Raw genomic sequence first — 22,282 nt, forward strand, 5'->3', positions numbered from 1 at the left:
TTCAGCTTCAGCATCATTCCTTCCAAAGAACACCCAGGGCTGATCTCCTCTAGAATGGACTGGTGCTTTGCAAGAGACCTGGGTTCTGTCTCTGGGTTGGGAAGATCCCCTGGAGGAGGGAGAACATGGCAACCCACTCCAGCATTCTTGCCTGAAGAATCCCCATGGACAGAGGAGCCCCAAGGGCTACAGTCTATGGGGTCACAAAGAATTGGACATGACTGAGCGACTAAGCACAGCACAGGAAGTAATCACAACTAGAGCTTATGTAAAGCTTATTTTGGTGGTATATTTATATATTCTCTGTTCTGTTCAGTCGCTCAGTCATGTCCGACTCTTTGTGACCCCATGGACTGCAGCATGCCAGGCATCCCTGTCCTTCACCATCTCCCGGAGTTTGCTCAAACTCATGTCCTTTGAGTCGGTGATGCCATCCAACCATCTCATTGTCTATCATCTCCTTCTCCTCCTGCCTTCAATCTTTACCAGCATCAGGGTCTTTACCAATGAGTTGGCTCTTCACATCAGGTGGCCAAAGTATTGGAGCTTCAGCTTCAGCATCACTCCTTCCAATGAATATTCAGGGTTGATTTCCTTTAGGATTGACTGGTTTGATTCTCCTTGCAGCCCAAGGGACTCTCCAGAGTCTTCTCCAGCACCACAGTTCGAAGGCGTCAATTCTTCAGTGTTCAGCCTCTTTTTATTGTCCAGCTCTCACATCTGTACATGACTACAGGAAAAACCATAGCTTTGACTCTGTGGACCTTTGTTGGCAAAGTGATGTCTCTGCTTTTTAATATGCTGTCTAGGTTGGTCCTTGCTTTTCTTCCAAGGAGGAAGTGTCTTAATTTCATGGCTGCAGTCACCATCCACAGTGATCTGGAGTCCAAGAAAATAAAGTCTGTCACTGTTTCTATTGTTTCCCCATCTATTTGCCATAAAGTGATGGGACTGGATGCCAGGATCTTAGTTTTTTAAATGTTGAGTTTTAACCCAGTTTTCTCACTCTCCTCTTTCACCTTCATCAAGAGTCTCTTTAATTCCTCTTCACTTTCTGCCATAAGGGTGGTATCATCTGCATGTCGGAGGTTATTGATATTTCTCCTGGCAATCTTGATTCCAGCTTGTGTTTCATCCAGCCCAGCATTTCTCATGATGTACTCTGCGTATAAGTTAAATAAACAGGGTGACAGTATACAGCCTTGACACATTCCTTTCCCAATTTTGAACCAGTATGTTGCTCTGTTGAACTCCATCGGGTTCAAACTGTTTCTTCTTGACTTGCATATAGGTTTTGCATATATGTAAACTTATTTCACCCTCAGTACAACCCAATGCAGTAGATATTATGATGATCTCCATTTTACAGATGAAGAAACTGAACCCAGAGATGTGAAATAACTTGCTCAGGGCTACGTGGCTAGTGATGGCAGAACTATGGTCAGAACTAGACTGTGTGGATCCAGGAGCTGTACTTTTAATCCTCAGCATCCTGAAAATGTTGATGGAAGATAAAGAGTTTTCCATGATTACTCTCCATCTCAGTACAAAGTACTATATAGAGTCTATTGAGAGGATCTGTTTTTACAAAATTAATCATATCAGTGACTTCCGATAGTGCACAAAACTGCAACACACTGATGGTGGATCAATGAGAGTTTCCATTCAAGTGGAAGCCCACCCTTCTCAGGATACCCTGCAGAACAGACGGATGACTGACAAAGGACTGTATGAGCATGCTAGTGGTAGTGTGTATGTTAAATAAGCATAAGCGTGTAAGTGTTAATCGCCCTGTTGTGTCCAACTCTTTGCAACCCAGTGGACTGTAGCCAGGTAGGCTCCTCTCTCCATGAAACTCTTCAGGCAAGAATACTGAAGTGGGTCGACGTTCCTACCTCCAGGGGATCTTCCCTGGCCCAAGGATGGAAACCAGGTCTCCTGCATTGTAGGCAGATTCTTTACCATCTTAGCCACCTGGGAAGCTGATATGTTAAATAATAAAGCTAAACTTCTTCCTTTTAGGTAAAACAAATACAGACAGTCCCTGACTCACAATGGTTCATCTTAAGACTTTTCAACTTGGAGATGGAGTGAAAGCAATACGAACTCGGTAGAAGCCAAACTCTGACTTGTGAATTTTCATCTTTTCCTAGTCTAGGGATATGCTGTATGATCCTCTTGGTGATGGTGTACAGCAGTAGCCAGTGACAGCTTCTGAACAGTCGTGCAGTCGGAAGGGTGAATAGTCCATACCAATCTGGACCCAGATAAGTATTTGCTTTTCACTTTCAGTACAGTGTTCAATGAATTACGAGATGTCCATGAGGCTTTGTGTTGGAGAATTTTACCCAACTGTAACCTAATATAAATATTCTGAGAAGGTTTAAGATAGGCTTGGCTATGATGTCTAATAGGTAGGGTGTACTATATGTTTTCAACTTACCAGAGGTTTACTGGGGACTTAATCCCATCATAAGTTGAGGAAGATCTGTTAGACACTGGGATATTTTCTTTCTCAACTGTGGTAGATTGTCTTGAGTACTCCTAGGATGCGTACCCTCCGCTTTGGATGTTTTTGGTCTTAAAGAATTTGATAAAATTAAAAAACACATCGAGCCGATGACTTCCCTTGTGGTCTAGTGGTTAAAACTCTGCGTGTACTTCCTCAATGTAGGGGGCCTGGGTTAGATCCCTGACCAGGGAACTAGATCCCACATGCCACAGCTAAGACCCAGAGCAGCCAAATAAATAAATAAATAAATAAATAAATATATATATATTTTAAAATCATCCAGGAAAAATAGAGGTCTGGTAAAACAGGTGCAGAGGAGTGCAATAGGATAATCAAAATAACCCCTTAAATATAATTTGAGAAGTATAAATAGGCTAAACAAACATTTAGAGTTCTGATTTTAGTCTACATAATATTAAATGTGGTGGCTCAGACGAGAAAGAATCTGCCCACAATGCAGGGTTCAATCCCTGGGTCGGGAAGTTTCCCTGGAGAAGGGAATGGCAACCCATTCCAGTATTCTTGCCTGGAGAATCCCATGGACAGAGGAGCCTGGCAGTCACAGTCCATAGGGTCACACAGAGTTGGACATGATTAAGTGATTAACACTTCACTTCAATTTTAAATATAAGAATAATTCCAAATTGCATTATAGGAGTGTGAATTGAAAAGCTGAGAGAAAGCTATCATATATTATGGGCTTGCCCAATCATTTCCAAGAAGATTCCGTGACTCATAATGGCATCTCATCTAAAATAGAATGTGGAAAATTTGGAAGGAAGTTGTCTGAGAGTTGTAAAACATCAGAAAGAGAAAGAGTAGGAAAAGTTAAAATGCTGTTTATTCTGCAAAACCTAGGGAATTTAAGGGTCTTTTGGTATCTGAAGAGTTATAGTCCCTTAAGTTTTATTATGCCTTTGACACAGATTCCTTGGGGAACTAGGTGAGGAAATGACAGCAATGCTCCTCCTTAAGCCAAAGGCTATTAAGCCTTTGCCATCTGAAATGGGTTCAGTCATTAATCACACATAATTGACAGTAAGTAACTGAGTCACCAAATGAATGGTGTTTAAGAAAAGCTATTATTCCATACTGATAAGTAACTAAAATAATTATTATCTTCAAAGTTCACCTAGTAGGTTGGAGCTCAAAAGCCTATATGATTCTCTGAGGAACATAGGAACTGCTGACTGACTTAACATAAATAAGTTATGGTCAACTATTAACAGACATGGTTTACTGTACATAACAGACTATCCAAACCAGAGACATAAAAAAACCAAGAGAAAAGTCAAGAAAGAAAAAGGAAGCAATTTACATTTTGTTCTTGATACTCACAACTAGATGGAAAGGCAATGAGATTTCCTTAATAGGGGAAGATAGTCTTACTTCAGATAATGAATGGTCTTAGCAGGATTTAAAGCAATTTCTAGCAACGTTTTAATCAAAAAGCTGATGCTAGCAGTTTAGGGAGTTTGATCTGACACTTCCCTGTAGTTTTTCTCTTGAGTCTAATACAGAAAGTAAGAAAGTTCTGTGATCTGGAAGCTTTATATTTATCCCTCATATAGTTTTAAAATAGAGTTTTCTCTTTATTACCAATACAAAACATGCCTGAATATCAGGTATTTCAGTTTTGAGTTTGAACATGGCTAATCTGACCCAAGAAAGACTTTGAGCTTTGAGCCACTCCCACCTGCAACATACAAAATGAGCACGCTCTGAACCATTTTCCAGATCAAAAGTGTCTGACTCTTTGCCACCCCATGGACTGAATTCTCCAGACCAGAATAGTGGAGTGGATAACCTTTCCCTTCTCCAGGGGATCTTCCCCACCCAGGGATCTAACCCAGGTCTCCTTCATTGTGGGCAGATTCTTTACCAGCTGAGCCACAAGGGCTCAAGGAAACAGGGTAATTCCGCTTTGTGCTAAGGCACGATAAACCAATTACTGTTTCAGTTCCAGTGAGTATTGGAGTTTTTGTAAATATACTTGCATTGCTGCTGCTGCTGCTAAGTCGCTTCAGTCGTGTCTGACTCTGTGAGACCTCATGGACAGACAGCAGCCCACCAGGCTCCTCTGTCCAAGGGATTCTCTAGGCAAGAGTACTGGAGTGGGTTGCCATTGCCTTCTCCATATTTGCATTGTTTCTGTTTTATTAAATTACTTTACTCAGAAAATTCAGTAAGTTGGTCACTTTAATTCTCATATCCTTACCTATTTTTACAGCAGGCTTTTCTTGTTAGTTATTTTCTGAATCGATTCATGGCTAGGACTATGCCTTAAATTACTTTCTCAAAAAAATGGTTTTTCTCTTTACTGAAGCTGTGGGAGACTATGATTGGCTTGGGGCTTCCCAGGTGGGTTTAGTGGCAAAGAACCCACCTGCCAATATAGGAGACAAAAGAAACGTGGGTTTGATCCCTGAGTCAGGAAGATCCCCTGGAGGAGGGCATGGCAAACGCACTCCAGTATTCTTGCCTGGAGAATCCTATGGACAGAGTAGCGAGCAAGCTACAGTCCATGGGGTCACACAGGGTCAAACATGATGGGAGGGACTTAGAACGCCAAGCACAGAGATGGTTGGTATATCAACGGATAAACATAGCTGGAAACTATAGCAACAACTTACGATGTCTGACCCACTTAAGTAGATGAGTATGTAGTAGAAGAAAGGAAAAATTATAAAAAATTTATATAAAAACTATACAAATAACATGCATCTAGAACATCTTTCCTTTTCTAATCATGTAGTTGGTAGTATTTTTTTACATCTCTAGTCTTGGTGAGTTTCCTGCTATAAAACAAATATTCTAATGAATACTGGCCCTCACTTCCATTTCCAGCTGACTTATGAATAGAGTCATTCAGGTCCTAAGACTGCCTATTTTATCAAATTTTTTTTGCCTAAGGGAAGTGATAATCTTATATTGTTATATTCCTCAACTTTTCCATGGTTACAATAAAAGAATTATAAATAACACAGGACTTTATTATGATATAAAAAGTCATGATGGTTCCATATCAGACACCGTATTAGAGAAAAGGCTTTCCATTTTGAAAAGAGGATGAAAACCAATCATCTTATCAGAATATATTATTTAAAAAGAAATACTGTATTCCCTGGTTGGGCTTCCCTGATAGCTCAGTTGGTAAAGAATCTGGAGGAGACCCCGGTTCAATTCCTGGATCAGGAAGATCCCATGGAGAAGGGATAGGCTACCCACTCCAGTATTCTTGGGCCTTCCTTGTGGCTCAGCTGGTAAAGAATCCTCCTGCAATGTGGTAGACCTGGGTTCCATCCCTGGGTTGGAGAGATCCCCTGGGGAAGGGAAAGGCTACCCACTCCAGTATTCTGGCCTGGAAAAGTCAAAAAGAGTTAGACACAACTGAGTGACAAAGCCTTCCTTCCTATTCCCTGGTTAGGTAGGTTTTTTTTTTTTTTTTTTTCCATGTTTGGGTCGGTAGTTTATAGTATTGCCAGTCCAATTTTCTAAAATTCTGAACGTAACTATGTCTCAATATTTCTTTAACGTGAGATCCTTAATCTATTTTTATTTATTTATTAGAGTATAATTTCTTTACAATGTTGTTAGTTTCTGCTGTACAAGGAAGTGAATTAGCTATCAGTTCAGTTCAGTTCAGTCGCTCAGTCGTGTCCGACTCTTTGCAACCCCATGAATCGAGCACGCCAGGCCTCCCTGTTCATCACCATCTCCCGGAGTTCACTCAGACTCACATCCATCGAGTCCATGATGCCATCCAGCCATCTCATCCTCAGTCGTCCCCTTCTCCTCCTGCCCCCAATACCTCCCAGCATCAGAGTTTTTTCCAATGAGTCAGCTCTTCGCATGAGGTGGCCAAAGTACTGGAGTTTCAGCTTTAGCATCATTCCTTCCAAAGAAATCCCAGGGTTGATCTTCAGAATGGACTGGTTGGAGGCATACATATATCCCCTTCCTCTTGTGATTTTTTTTTTTTTCCTGTTACTTTTCGGACTTCTACAAAAATCTCAAAGCTCTAAAAATTGACCATTCTTTATAGTGGTGGTGGTTTAGTCGTTAAGACATGTCTGACTCTTGAAACCCCATGGACTGTAGCCTGCCGGGCTCCTCTGTCCATGGGATTCTCCAGACAAAAATACTGGAGTGGTTGCCATTTCCTTCTCCAGGTGATCTTCCTGACCTAGAAATCGAACCCAGGTCTCCTGCATTGCAGGCAGATTCTTTACCAACTGAGCTACATGGGAAGCTCCATTCTTTATAGTAGTGCAAATGAAATATGAACATTAGCATTTTTATATCTATGTTAAAGCTATAATAATGTAAAGACAATCATCAGTCAGTTGATAATATGTTCCAGCCATTCTACTAGGTTCATTTGATTCTGATAGCAATTTCATGAGATAAGCATTATTACTATGTGTTTTGGGCTTCCCAGGTGACTTGTTGATAAAGAATCCGCCCACCAGTGCAGGAATCGAAGTTCCATCCCTGGGTTGGGAGGATCCCCTGGAGAAGGAAATGGCAATCCACTCCAGTATTCTTGCCTGGAGAATCCCATGGACAGAGGAGCCTGGTGGGCTACAGTCCATGGAGTTGCAGAGTTGGACACAATTAAGCATACACACACGCATTATGTGTTTTACTAAGGAGAAAAAAGTACTATTATCATCCTTAAGTTTTTGATGAAATCATTGTTCGGAGAGGTGAATTTGAAGTAGAGAGTAGCAGAGCCACAGCTTAAATCTGAGTCTGATTCCAAAGCTTGTGTTCATAATTTCTACATTATAAATATAACAGATGAACAAAATATTTGCCCTATCTCATGAAATGAATCATATTTGCAAACAAAATATTGGAACCCAGAGTCAAACAAAAATATTTTTAAAAAAGTCCTTACGTGAATGTACACAAAACCTTTTATAAAGGCATAAACATCAGCTAGACATTGCTGAAAATTCAATAGCTTTTACAGTATAAACTTGGAAATTAGAAATGTAAAGGAAAATGGAGATATGATCTATATCTATAGGTGAATATGATTAATCAAAGTGATCAGCCTTAAAGTGTGCGCTTTTAAGTGAAAAAGTCCTTTAATAGTTCTTGAATATATTTATGACCTCTACTGTTCTGAGAAATCAAGCTGTTAAATTGCAGCTCTCAGATTGTAAATGCAAAATATCCGGTCTTATCAGCTGAACATTGCCCACCAACCTTCCTGTCTTGAAATGTTTGTGCAAGATGGGTGTGTGTGTGGGTGTGTGTGTTGTGTTCTTCACAGTAGGAGGACAAATTTCTCTTGAAAAGGTAATGGTTCCCAGATGTTTGTTTTTCAAACAAAAGAAAAAAAAGTTGAAGAATAGTAATAGCCAGGTATTTGTCTATCATCTCACTTGGAGTTCATTGTCACAAAACTTCCTTTTGTCTGAGAAATTTTTCAGTCCAGTGAATATAGCTTTCATTAAGAGATCACACTGATCACTTGTTGATTTTGTTACTAGAGGAACTTCTTTAGCTTCTCTGTGCTTTATTGTGTGAATTGCTTTGTGTGGACCACAGAAAAAATATACAAAGGACCACTGGCGATATGTTGATTTGTATGTATTGGATTTTAATATCTACTATACTTTATGCCCATTTCCCCAATATATACATATATATTGAGAGAGAGGGATCCAAAAATAGCTGTGGAAAGGAAATTTCTCTGTACACAGGATCTGCCACTTTGTGAAAGCGCTCTCCCATCTTACAAAAGCTAAAATTCTGCTGATGAAAAAGTAGAAAATTGTGCAAATAATGCTAAATGAAGCACAGCTGTTCCCCTAAAATTATCTGGATACTTCTGCATTACACCACTACACATGCCCACCCGGCCATTTCCCGGGGGTCGGGCGGTCCTGCCCTCTGCGCGCACCAGGGTTAGAATCCCCGGCCGGGCCGGGCACGATGGCCCACAGCGCTCCTGGGGCCCCAGGGCAGCAGTCACTACAAGCGGAGCAGCAGAAAACCCCGGGGAGTCTAGGCGGGTTACCACGGGGTCCCCCGAACTTGGCGCCCCGGGCGAGGCGGGGGACTCTCGCGAGGGTCCTCGGGGAAGCGGGCGGAGCGCGGGTCTCCGCGGCTGGGGGTATCGCCCAGCCCGCGGCTCCGGCCCGAGGGGCGGGCCGCCCCTCAGCGCGGAGCGGGCGCCTTCCCCGCGCGCTGCCGGTCGCCCGGCTTCGCCGTGCGGGAGGAGCCGGCCGCCGTGACGCGTCTGGGAGGAAACGCCAGCGCCCGGCGGCCCTGCCGGGAAGGAGGAAGCACGAGAGCGCTCGGCTCCGCGACCGCCGCGCGGGGAGGCAGCACCGCGGAGCCGGGTAGGTGCGGGGCGGCGGGGACCTTGGGCCCGCGGGGTGGGCGAGCGGCCGGGCCGCAGTCGGGCTCTCGGGCGGGTGGGACCGGCCGGGGCGAGGGTACCCGGGCCTCCTCGGCTGCCTCTTTCTGGAGCAAACGTGACTTTCCCGGGTCCCGTGGCGGCGCCCCCGTCTTTCAGCCCGGAAACCTCCGCGTTGGTCGGGTGGGAAAAGCCGTTCCCTCGCCCAGCCCTCGGCTCTGAGAGTTTGTGGTCTTTGTTTCCTCGAGGTGAATTCGGTTTCTGCTTTCCGATTTCTAAACGCCCGAGGGGTGTCCCCGGGGACAGATGTTGTTAATCTGAATGCAGCTTCGGAGCCGGGAACCGGGAGGGTGGGAGACCCCGGGAGAGTGGGAGACCCCCCCACCTGAGGTCGAAAGTGGGTGCAGGTTACCTGTGAGGATCTGCGAGGGCACCGAAATCCTTAACCTGTTGTCAGCGAACCTGCCGTCTGAGACCTTAATGCGTGGCTGTCCTTTAAGCTCTCTGTGATTTGATCTCTTTTCTGTCCCTTTTAACGTGCATTTGGCTCTGTTGATTCCCAGTTGAGCACTGGTATGTGCCATCTAGAGATGCTTTGAGATTTTTAGATTTTGTCATTTTTAGTGGTGGTTACCGGGAAAGACAGAAAAGATAATTCATCCGTTGAAACTTAAACTTTTAGGTTATTTAATTTAGTAGTGATATCTGAACCACGACTAGAGTTTCAGTTCTGCACAAGGCTGTACAGGGTACACTTGAGATGCAGAATACGACAGTTTCTAAATCTTTATCAGGGTTAAAAAAAAAACAACAAGTAGACCGTTGTGTATTTTGATTCTCTGCTTTGTCAGTAGGTTGATCATTCACCCAGCCAATCTGGGAAGTGCTTTTTTATTTATCAAACACTTAGGTAGCTCTGACATGTGTTAGGCTCGTTCTAAGTGTTTTATAAATATTAACTCAAATTATTAACTCAAAATGTTAAATTATAGCAGTTCCAGCAGTGTCCAGGCTGTGCATACTTCAGTTCCCTGAATGTCATTGCAAGAGCTTTTAGAAACAGAGGAAGTTTCAGGCATATTTTAGGACTGGGTGTGCCTTCTAGCTGGCTTGGCTTCCACTCCAGTAAAGCAAGCCATCACCCATCTACTCCCCTGGGGGAAGGGAGTCTGGAGTGAAGGGAGTGAGAACTCTTCTTACAGATTTCTGGTCAAATTGCTAGCATCTTCAATATCATGGTCCTTCCCAGCGGACAGAGTGCCCATCCTTAACTAACTCTGAGGAGACCAGAACTTCCCCTTTCTTCAGCTGCCACTGCACTGAGCTTAATTCTGTTTCCTTCCTAATATATATGACAATTGGTATGACTGTAGCTTGGGTTTCCCTGATGGCTCACATGGCAAAGAACCCGCCTGCAATGCAGGAGACCCAGGTTTGATTCCTGGGTCAGGAGGATCCCCTGGAGAAGGGAATGGAAACCCACTCCAGTATTATTGTCTGGAGGATTCCATGGACAGAGGAGCCTGGCAGGCTATAGTCCATGGGGTCACAAAGAATCAAGCACAATTGAGTGACTAATATTTACACACAAATGTGACTAGCTTAGATTTGAGGGTCAGACTGAACTTGAAATGTACTATAAAATAGAACGTTTTTGTTTGAACACATCTGCATAACAAACAACACTTTGTAATTTTACTACCATTTGCTGTAAACTGTAAAACTCAGGTAACACTGAGTTGATGGGTCAACCTTCTAGGTAATCATTTTGTAATTTGTAGATATATTGAGAGAATATTTTCCAGAGTTAAGCACCCTCTTCAAATGGTGCCTTAGCCTGATGGCCAGATGGAAACCCAGAATGGTGACTGGAATAAGTATGGTTCTTGTCATTACAGTGATTATGAATCTAATGTCAAAATCTGCACGTCATACCAGCTTTCTCTGTTTCATATATTTAAATTTCCAGGGAGATGATGAAATGACACTCTGAGCCTTATTAAATAAGATTATGAAGTGTCTCCTGGAAGCAAGAAGGCTCACTTTCTTCTGATATAATTTTATGGCGCATAGACACTCATGAGTTCAGTTCAGCCAAATGGCAACCAACACTTCCATGGGTTACAGAGTGCTTCCGCCTATACTTATTTGTTCTTCAGAGGGACCTCATGAGGTGGATAGCCAGTTTTCATTCCTGTTTTTACAGATGAGGAAACTGAGGCATAGAAATATGAAAGTGCTTTAGCTTGGATAGCAGAGCTGGTAAGAGGCAGAGCTTGAATGGAGAGCAGGTGTATGGACAGTGCCTGGCACGTGCCAGCCTGTAATAAACATTTGTGGAATGAATGACTCCCAATGACTTCAGACTTCTTGCTGTATTTCAAAACATTATGTGTTGAGTTGTCACACCATAGTTGAGTTGTGACTAAGGGATTGCCAGGTCAAATAGTATCTGCTACCACATAATTTCTACAAAAGGGATGAGCTGGAAAGCCCTTTGAACTCATTTCTTGGAACTGATCATGTCTGGTGTTTGAAAAAGCAAATAAGTTGGTTTTTCCCTTTTTCAAGCATCCTACTTTCCCCACCTCTGAATTGGAGTTGCCATTGGACACATGGGTCTCATGGTTGTGTTGACAACTTTCTTGTCTCTTCCTAATCATTCAAGATCATTTTTAAGGACTGCCAATCACTGTAGGTTTTCATTGTAAGTGAACTCAATTAAGCCACCTGGGTTTATGAGCAAGTTCAAACACAGAGATCGTAGGTATTATAATTATTTTGAAGTGTTTGACATCACTGCTGTGTTTTTTGAAGTATTACAATTACTGTAGTATTTCAAAAAACAAACAAAAATCCTCAACTTTTCTCCTTCAAGTGTAACTCTGTGTATCCTCAAGTATGTTTCCTCTACATGGATAACCTTCAATGAGAGAGGAAAATATGGCCATTACCTGGTGGGAGGAACTGGGAAGGGCTATGGAGGAAAATGAGAGATGGGGTGGGCTTTCCCATGAAGAATTTTAGGTGTTAAGAAACCCTTAATGAAGCCAGACTGAGTCATCTGCCTGTCAACATTCTTTTGTATGGGGGTGGAATAAAATACTTTTGAAACCTGCCTCGTTTCAAAAACTACTTTACCTTTTCCAATCCTCAGGGATTTTTTTTTCTTCCCTTTTTGAAAAATCCCTGTAATTACAGGCTAAAACTGCTGATTCATGAAACTCAAATTATGTAACATGTTATTCCTGACAGAAACAGCCCCCACATTATGTTAAGGGACTCTGTGTCTCTGTTTTCCTTTACCTATTGCATTCTTTATGGTGGAGTCTTTGATCTCATTTCACTTTTGAAAAAATTTAATGGAGAAAGATAGTACTATTCACATCTGGTAGTTCATGTCAAAGAAATTTCAACTCTGTACTAACTCTGAGTTATCATTGCTGAAGAAGACAACATGGAAATCCGATGTTGGAGGCTGTTTCAGAGTCTCAAGAAGTAAAATGTTATAGCCTGTCTGAAGTTGAGCCAGAGAGTTTTCAAAGAGAACTAGGCAGGGTAAAATCTTCTCGCCCTTGACCAATTTCTCAGGGCCTTTCCTGTGTCTGACAGGTCCCAACAATCCTTGTAGCCACAGTTTCTTCTATTATGGGCAATGGATGGGCAATGAGGGTGAGTGAAAGGAGGGTGATTATGTAAGGCAAATTGTGCAGGCTTCCCTGATAGTTCAGTTGGAAAAGAATCTGCCTGCAATGCAGGAGACCCCGGTTGGATTCCTGGGTCTGGACGATCTGCTCGAGAGGGGATAGGCTACCCACTCCAGTATTCTTGGGCTTCTCTTGTGGCTTAGCTGATAAAGAATCAGCCTGCAATGGGGGAGGCCTGGGTTCAGTCCCTGGGTTGGTAAGATCCCCTGGAGAAAGGAAAGGCTACCCACTCCAGTATTCTGGCCTAGAGAATTCCATGGATAATATGTAAGATGGAAAGTGGGCTTCCCTGGTGGCTCAGACGGTAAAGAATCTGCCTGCATTTCGGGAGACCTGGGTTCCCTCCCTGGGTCAGGAAGATCCTCTCAAGGAAATGACAACCCACTCTAGTATTCTTGCCTGGGAAATCCCATGGACAGAGGAGCCTGGTAGGCTACAGTCCATGGGGTTGACACGACAGAGCGAGTAACACATCTAATATATCCACATGCACAATCGAACTCACTAGTGGACTAGCCAATCTACTGGCTGCTGGACGAAAAGTCCTCAGTCCAGTGGCTTCACTAAGGACTTGACTGACTGCTTCCTTGAGTTGAAAAATGAGAAGGAACTTTATTATTCTAGTTATTGACCTCCTTGCTTTTTAAAATAAATATAGGTCGAAGATAAAATAATCTGATTTCCAACTCAGCATCCACTAATGCAGACAAATGTGCATAAGGACCAGTATATAGACTATAGAATCTAATGCACATGTATATTACACATGTGTGTGTGTGAGTTGCTCAGTTGTATATGGTCAGCTAAAATGGAATGTAGAAATCATCTTCTTAATTTCTTAGTTTCCCAAGAAAACACTGTATGTCGTCTTTTTTTCTCATTTTTATTTTAGTTTGTCTCATATTTTCTACATATTCTTTTTAATTAAAAATGTATGCCCTTAAATATAAGCAGTTGAGAAGCGTGTGAAGTAAAAAAATAAGTCCTCTTCACTCTAATATTACTGACGAAGGTAACCACTGCTGGGTGTTTATTTTCTTCTAGTTTTGACCCCATGCTTATATAAGTATGTATGTCTGTAAATATATAGAGAGTTTTTTTAAAAATGGGACTTATTCCGTACAGTTTGTCCTTTTATTTCTTATTTAACACCTTATCGTGGACATCTATATGTCTGCATCATAGGTTCTGACAGCTGCATAATATTACACTTTGTGATTTATCTGTTTTCTATTTCTCTTATCTATATGTTCCCTCTTTTGTATCTTTTAAAAAATATTAAATCACCAAAGTAATACATTTTTAAGAAAAAAGAAGAAAAAGAGGAAATAAGAATCATCAGTAAACCTACCACTCAATCACTGTTAGCATTTTAGAGTATATTTTGTAAACTTTCATATGTATGTGCATATCCATATTTCCAATGCCATTAAAAATTTCCCTTATGCAGGGCTATTTTGTTGCTTAGAGAATCATGTTTGTTTAGTCAGCCAACGTCAGAGATTCCAGGCACTTTGGAGCCAGTTATTTTACTGTATTTCCTGGCCACCTGCCATTCCCCAAACCTGAATAACACTACTGGAAATTTATACTAGTGCTCATAAAGGGGATGAGGTGAGGGTGTCAGATGGACTGAAATATACATCCAAATCAGCATAAAGCGTGTATCCTGTTGATGGAGGTGAGTCAACATTTGTGTTCTGTGCAAATCTAAAATACAATATATTTAAGAAGAGAAATGATAGAATATTCATATACCATCAATTATGATCATAAAAGGAAAAGCAGAAATAATGGACCTGAACCAAGGGAAAAGTGTTGAATTCAGTTGAAGATTAGAACAGTTGAACTTCAGATGTTTTGAAATAGTTTCCTAATGATAAGTACATTGTATAGAGTAATTGGTTTAACAGAGTTCCCTCCAATGGTAGAAATAGGTGACCTTGAAGTTTCTTGTGAGCCTCGTCTTATAGTCTGTCTCAGAGTTAGTAACAGTTTTAGAATACTTTCATGCATACAACTCTCTCGTTACTAACCCCACCAGCTTTTCCAGACAGTGTCTGTCTGAGCTAATCTCTCCACCCTCTTTTTCTCCTACACAAGCTGTGACCCACACGTTCCTCCTGTATCCTTCTGTGGCTTCCCCCCCCTTTCTGAGAGTTTAGTCCCTCTTTTAACCTTGTTCTCTTTATTCTCTTCTTCCTGTTTTTGCTTTAAGAATATTTCTCTCTGTCCTTTCTCCATTCCTCCCTCTTTATTTTGGTCTTGAGCAAAAAAGATACTAATCATGGCAATGCTGTTAAGAACAAGCCTTTAATAAGGAAAAGGAAAACTTTTAGTTTGGGAGGAAAGGTAGATATTATAAAGAACTAGTGTTTGAGAATACCCAGTAATTCCTTCCAAAATTTCCACAGAAGTCTCCACCCACCTCTTCGTCTCTAAATAAGCTGTCTGTTCCTTAAGCATTGGCATGTATGATAAAATTTAAAGCTATTTATAATTTTTTTTGATTTATGTCATGGCGGTAGCATTATTTTGTGCTATATTTTTTTTTCCCCCCCTTGAAGATGTTAACCATGTTATAGATTGAGTAGAGAGTGTTTTGGTCTTAAAAGCTCACTTCTAGATAAGACCACTGTTCCCTTTAGAAAATATTGGGTAGGCCAAAAAGTTCGTTTGGGTTAAGTTTAGTTATCTGGTTTAAAAGCAACCTCTTTGTCTTTAAGTAGAAGACGAAGAAAGTTCAGTTCAGTTCAGTCGTGTCCAACTCTTTGCAACCCCATGGACTGCAGCATGCCAGGCTTCTCTGTCCATCACCAACTCTTAGACCGAAGGTTAGCAGTCTTTGAGAAGTGCTGTGTCAGGATTCCAAACCCTTTTCTTCCAGCCTTTCATCACCAGAGAAATGCACTGGTGAGAAGCACATGTAGATCAGCCTTCCATTCTTGGGAGTTAGAGAAGTGGTGCTGGATGCTCTCTCAAGAGATACCTGTGGGTGATTAAGCCCAGGTACCTGACTTCACAGCGACTTCAGCTCACTTATAACAGGACCTGAGCCAAATATTATAAGGAGCTCAGGACCAAGGCAATAGCTATTTAGGCTGCACTGAGAATTAAGGCCTATTTTTTCATAAGCAGGAATGAAAAAGGTTTTAAAAAGATGTTTTTATCCAGCTTCCAGACAGCCTGGTGGTAAAATTGATGATGGCTTAAACATGAAAGCACTGTTTTATTTGCTTATTTGAACCTGGACCACTGTTAATAAACAGTCAGAAGTTAAGACTTTACTGTAATTTAAAAATATGGTTCTTAGTTTTATATTTCTAAGTGTACATATTTGTTCATAGTTTACATTTTAGTCCATTTCAACATCAGTACTTTTCTTTTTCTTTCTAATTCATCTGCTTTTACCCCCTACTCTCTCTTCTCATGAATTTTTGGTTTAGTTTTTGTTTGTTGGGAAATGATCTTTTTAAGTAATGAAAGATAAGGTGCTCCAGTGTTTGGCTGCAAAGGATTTTTCAGAGATTTATGAGACTATGTCCCCTTCCTTGATTTTTGTGTCTGCCGTATGCTATGCTGTGCTGTGCTTAGTCGCTCAGTTGTGTCCGACTCTTTGCAACCCCATGGACTGTAGCCCGCCAAGGCTCCTCCGTCCATGGGAATTCTCCAAGAAAGAAAGTATTCAGTATCCAGTAGTATCCAGTTGAGTGGGTTGCCATGCCCTCCTCCAGGGGATCTTCCCAACCAAAGGATTGAACCCAGGTCTCCTACATTTCAGGCAGATTCTTTACCATCTGAGCCACCAGGGAACCCCCATGTCTGACATAGATTTCCTTTATTTCTAATTCCTACTAACATTACCATCATTTATTTCTGTTCCTCCTTTTAAAAGTCCACTCAGGTGTGAACAGAAGCCCCTGTCCCATTGAATTTATTTGTTGCTTTAATCAGTCTTTAAAACAAAGAGGTAGGCGACTTAGCCAGCAAAATCAAATTCACTCAGGCATAGCAGAGGAATTATAGTTCAGGAGACCTGGGTTTGATCCTTGGGTTGGGAAGATCCCCTGGAAAAGAGAATGTCTACCTACTCCAGTATTCTTACCGGGAAATCCCATGGACAGAGGAGCCTGGTGGGCTATATATAGTCCATGGGGTTGCAAAGAGTCAGACAAGAGTGAGCTGCTGACACACTTTATAGTTCAGGACGTGCAAACTATAGTGAACTGTAGGTGAGTCCAAAGAACAAAGGAAAGGAGAGGTCTTTTCTACAGAAAAGGAAGAGAAGTTGAGAGGGACTGTTTTTGAATAGAAGTCCTTTGGAGGAGAGAGAAATCAGGGTTATGGCAGCCCCTTATTGGTTTAGTTGTTGACTTCTCATTGGTTGGGCTGATGCTGAGCAAGGAGAAAACTTCCTTCCTCCTGCAGGGGTATATGAAGTAAGCATCCTGTTGAGGTCTGCAAGCAGCCACCACCAGGGTAATTTGTGAAAGCCCCCGCTTCAGGGCTTCCTGACTGTAGTTTATCTTATTTTAAAATTTTATTATTTTTTAAAAATATTTTTTTCCCTATTAAAAATTTTAATTGAAATATAATTGACTTACAATTTTATATTAGATTCAGGTATATAACCTAGTGATTCTACATTTTTATACAATGTAAAATGGTCACCATGGTAAGTCTAGTTACCATCTGTCACCATACAAAGTTATTATAGCATTATTGGCTGTATCCCCTATTCTGTACGTTACATTCTCATGACTTATTTTATAGCTGGAAGTCTGTCCCTTTTACTGTTCCTCAGCTATGTCACACATCCCCTCACCCTCCTCCCCTTTGGGAACCACCAGTTTCTTCTCTGTATTTGTGAGTCTGTTTTTGTTTTGTTATGTTTGTTCATTTGTTTTGCTTTTTAGATTCTACATATAAAAGTGAAATCATATGGTATTACTTTCTGTCTGACTTATTTCACTTAAGCTAATACCCTCTGGGGCCATCCGTGTTGTGGAAATGGCAGTGTTTCATTTTTTGTGACTGAGTAATATTCCATTTGGGGTCACAAAGAGTCAGACACAACTGAGTGACTGAACTGAACTGAATATTCCATTATGTATTGCCACATCTTCTTTATCCATTTATTTATCGATGGAGCCTTAGATTGCTTTCATATCTTGGCTATTGTCAATAATGCTGTGATGAACATGGGGCTGTTTCTGTTTTCTTTGGGAAAATACACAGGAGTAGAATCATTGGATTATATGCTAGCTCTGTTTTTTAAATTTTTGAGGAACTTCCCTACTGTTCTCCACGGTGGCTGTACCAATTTATATTCCTATCAACAGTGCATGAGGGTTCCTTTTTCTTTACATTCTTAACCAACATTTGTTATTTGTTGTCTTTTTGATGATAGCCATTCTAATAGGCATAAGTGATACGGCACTGCAGTTTTGATTTGTGTTTCCCTGATGATTAGTGAAGCTGAATATCTTTCATGTGTCTGTTGGCCATCTCTATGTTGTCTTTAGAGAAGTGTCTGTTTAGGTCCTCTGCCTATTTTAAAATTGGGTTATATGTTTTGTTTTCCTTTTTTCTGATGTCGAGTTGTATGAGTTCTTTGTATATTTTGGATATTAACCCCTTATCAGATATGTCATTTGTAAATATTTCCTCCTATTCAGGAGGCAGGCTTTTCATTTTGTTGATAATTTCCTGCCTTGTGCACAAACTCTTTAGTTTGATGTTTACTTTTGCTTCTGACCATTTTAAATGAGGTTTCCATTTTTTATTTTCACACTTTCATTGGAACATTTTAGGATTTAAAATTTTGCCTTTGAGATGCAGAATGATATGTATATAAATTGCTTTGTCTTTCTGTATAGAAAAATAATGTATTTTTGCTTCATCTAAGGGTAAAGAAGGATGCATAAGAAATTAACAGTGTTTATCTATTTTGGAGATTGGGTGATGAGAACTAGGTGGGTAGGGAAAGGGGCGGGAAGCAAACTTTTCACTGAGTCTCTTTTGTATTTTCTTGAGGTGTTTTAACCAGGTGAATATATAACCCACTTTAAAAAATAATAAAAAAAATTATGTCTGTGAGTTCCCTGACTTCAAATATATATGTATATTTCTGTTGTCCCTTTTCCATATGTCTTTAGTAAAAATTTTTTAAGAATGCACTTACAGATGAGTCTCAAAGGATTAGTAGTATTTTGCAGGCATCTGGCCCTGGCTTTGTTCCCTTTCAGGAGCACTCAAGGCCTGTGACTAAATTCATTATGAAGTCTTCCTATAGGAAATTCTAATACTGCAACTATGGCCAAATCTTGAGTTATTGTTGGCTTCTTCGAAGAACCATTTAACTGAAATTGTCTTAAGCATCCTACAAACTGGATATTCAGTTTTTCCTAATAAAACTGTTATACAATGCCAATATAATTAGTGCACAGTTAGTTAATTCCTGACTGCCTCCGCTTCGATATCTTGTATCCGATCATCATGGTTATATTTCCCCTACTTAAAATTATATGAATTTGGTCTTTTAGAAAAAAAGATTTGTTTATTTTTAGTATTCAGATAATTCTGCTCTTTTCAGTGTATGCTAAACCCAGGAGTTTCGTTCATCATGATTTTTGTAGTTTTTGTCATTTGTCATATGTAGTTTACCCTTTGGATAATAAAAAAAACTAGTTTTTATTTTGTACCTACCATGTGCTGGGTGCTTTAGAGATATTATTGCATTAAATACTCATAATAACTCTGTGGGATAGGTGGAGGTTTCATTTGTAGATGAGCAAATTAGGATCTGGGCTTCCCTGGTGGCTCAGCAGTAAAGAATTCGCCTGTCAATGCAGGAGACCTAGGTTCGATTCCTGGGTCAGGAAGATCCGCTGGAGAAGGCAATGGCAACCCACTCCAGTATTCTTGCCTGGGAAATCCCATGGACAGAGGAGCCTGGTGGGCTACAGTCCATGGGATCACAAAGAGTCAGACATGACTACAACTTAACAACTAAACAACAACAGCAAATTGGGGTTTAGTGAGGCCTTGAAGGTGGCCTTGTGTGGCCGTCACGGGGCAGCGCTGATCTGAAGCTGGTCTGGTCTACTTAGCTTTACCAGGGGGTCCCCTTTGCTTTGAGAAGGGGGTAAAGGCTGCTGCTGCTGCTGCTGCTAAGTCGCTTCAGTCATGTCCGACTCTGTGCGACCCCATAGACGGCAGCCCACCAGGCTCCCCCATCCCTGGGATTCTCCAGGCAAGAACACTGGAGTGGATGGGGTAAAGGCTAACTCCTTTCAAAGACCCTCATCAGAGAGAACAGGCAGAATTGATTTCTAGGTAACTCTGATTACAATCTACTGATGAGGCTATGGTTAAATGAGTTTTGAAAACTGGCCTTTCATTTTTACTGTATGGTTCTGAGATGGTATTCATTTTTCATCTAGAAACTGCTGCCAGACCTCAGGAAATAAGCTGACTGAAAGTGTTTTAAATATATTACTTCCCTAATAGAAAGGAGCTAAAATCCTAAATTTAATTCCTGAATATGTTAAATTCTGAACCTACAGAATTTGAATGTCTTATTTGTTATCTGTAGAGCTGTCAAGTTCCTACTGTTAGCAGCCAATATCCAGTGAACTTTACCAACTCTAACAAATGCTGTTGCCATATTCTAAAATCCTGTATTGGCAATAGCCAGCCCCATTTATATTAATCCTTGGAAAGAGAGCCATCCGCAGATACCATCTACCATTTTGCTGATTCTTGTTGGGTATTAGCTAACGCGAAAATATTGTGTCTTGCCAGAAAGTATTCTTTAAAGGATGAGCTCCTGTTAAACAAGTAGGAATGAAAGAACATTTTATGATTCTATTATCTAATAAAATATACTTATGTTTTGAACAAATGGTGAGAAAGACACTGAGGAAATTCACATGACTAGAAAAGTTTAAAATGTCACAGAGGTGAATGGAGAAGACAGAATAAACCCATAGCATATTCTCTTACATTTAATATTTTAAAGAGAAAAGCAGCTTTATTGAGACTAAATTGATATGCCATCAAATTAATCACTTTAAAGTGTACAATTCGGTGCTTTAGTCACAGAGCTGTGCAGGCATCCTCACTATCTAATTCCCGAACGTTTTCATTATCCCCACCAAAACCCTGGACTCATTAGCAGTCTCTCATCCTCATTCCCTGCCAAACTTCCCCCACTCCCCACCGCTGCGCCCTCCGTGCTCCGCCTCTGGCAATGATCAGTTTACTTTCGTAGGTATGTGCTTAATGGCTAAGTCATATCCGACTCTTTGCAACCCCATGGACTGTGGCCCTCCAGGCTCCTCTGTCCCTGGGGATTCTCCAGGCAAGAATACTGGAGTGGGTTGCCTGGCCCTCCTCCAGGGGATCTTCCCGACTTAGGGATCAAATCCAGGTCTCCCTCATTGCAGGCGGATTCTTTACCATCTGAGCCACCAGAGAAGCCCTTTCGGTAGGTGTGTTTGCCTATTCTGGATATTTCGTAAAAAGTGAAATCTTATAGGAATTTGCTGGTGGTCCAGTGATTAAGACTTAGTGCTTTCACTGACGTGGCTCGGGTTCAGACCCTGATTTAGGGAACTAGGGAGTGCTTAGAAAGTTGCTTGGAGTGGCCAGAAAAAAAGTGGAATCTTACAATATGTGGTCTCCTGCGACTGGTTTGTTTTACTTAGCATAATGTTTTTGAGGTCCATCCACATTGTAGCATATAATACTTCATTTATTTTATTGCTGAAAAATATTTCAGTTTTTCAGTATATCATGTTTTGCCTATTCATTTATATATTAGTGGTTGGATTGTTTTCCACTTTTTGATGATTATTAATAAGGCTGCTGTGCATATTCATGTGCAGGCTTTTGTATGAACATGTATTTTCATTTTTGGGTGTATACCTTGCAGCAGAATTGCTGGGTCATGTGTAAAACTCAGTTTAACTTTCTGAGGAATTGCCAAACTGTTTTCCAGTGTCTGCACTGTTTTCCAGTCCCACCAGCAAGGTTTGAGCGTTCAAATTTCTCCACATCCTCACCAACATTAATTATCTGTCCTTTTTGGACTTTCGTCATTTTAGTAGGTTTGAAGTAGTATGTCACTGAGGTTTTGGTTTTCATTTTCTTTATGGCTAATGATATTGAGCATCATTTATGCGCTTGTTGACCATTTGTAACCTTCTTCAGAGAAATGTCTATTCAGTTCCTTTGTCCAGTTTTTAATAGGGTTATTTGTCTTTTTTGCTGAATTGTAAGAGTTCTCTATGTATTTTGGATGCACAGATTATATGATTTACAAATATTTCTCCTATTTCTGTGGATTTTCTCTTTTACTTTCCTGATGGTTTTCCCTTGAAGCGCTAAAATTTTTGATTTTGATGAAGTTCAGTTAATTTTCTCTTCTGCCACTTGTGCTTTTGATGCCAAGTTATTCATCTAAGAAATTATTGCCTAGCCCAAAGTCACAGAGATTTACTACTGTGTTTTCTTCTAAGAACTGTTTTAGTTCTTACTTTTGATGAAGTTCAGTTAATTTTCTCTTCTGCCACTTGTGCTTTTGATGCCAAGTTATTCATCTAAGAAATTATTGCCTAGCCCAAAGTCACAGAGATTTACTACTGTGTTTTCTTCTAAGAACTGTTTAGTTCTTCTAAGAAC

The 22,282-nt window shown here is 40.8% G+C and overlaps 2 protein-coding genes across 3 annotated transcripts in view; one reads left to right on the forward strand and one right to left on the reverse strand.

The window, feature by feature from the left end:
* Positions 1-8,105: 8,105 nt before the first annotated feature.
* On the reverse strand, positions 8,106-9,570 carry LOC138445812 (collagen alpha-1(I) chain-like). Its single transcript, XM_069600202.1, has 2 exons — positions 9,301-9,570; positions 8,106-9,163 (listed from the first exon to the last, which is right to left on the reverse strand). The coding sequence occupies exons 1-2, from the start codon at positions 9,470-9,472 to the stop codon at positions 8,271-8,273; spliced, it is 1,065 nt and encodes a 354-aa protein (XP_069456303.1). The 5' UTR covers positions 9,473-9,570; the 3' UTR covers positions 8,106-8,270.
* SGK3 (serum/glucocorticoid regulated kinase family member 3) overlaps positions 8,464-22,282 on the forward strand; it is a 116,661-nt gene continuing 102,842 nt past the window's right edge. For both annotated transcript variants that reach the window (XM_069600199.1, XM_069600200.1), the window contains exon 1: positions 8,464-8,871. The gene's annotated coding sequence lies outside the window, so the exon portion shown is untranslated. The remainder of the gene's footprint in view (positions 8,872-22,282) is intronic.

The sequence above is a fragment of the Ovis canadensis genome, chromosome 9 (assembly GCF_042477335.2).
Source record: "Ovis canadensis isolate MfBH-ARS-UI-01 breed Bighorn chromosome 9, ARS-UI_OviCan_v2, whole genome shotgun sequence".
Lineage (NCBI taxonomy): Eukaryota > Metazoa > Chordata > Mammalia > Artiodactyla > Bovidae > Ovis > Ovis canadensis.

Excerpts from the sequence above, each read along its gene's own strand:
- LOC138445812 (XM_069600202.1), bottom strand. The coding sequence starts at position 9,472 with ATGGCACATACCAGTGCTCAACTGGGAATCAACAGAGCCAAATGCACG. Across the intron at positions 9,164-9,300 it reads GCCCTCGCAGATCCTCACAG|AAATCGGAAAGCAGAAACCG; the intron begins GTAACCTGCACC and ends TCGGGCGTTTAG.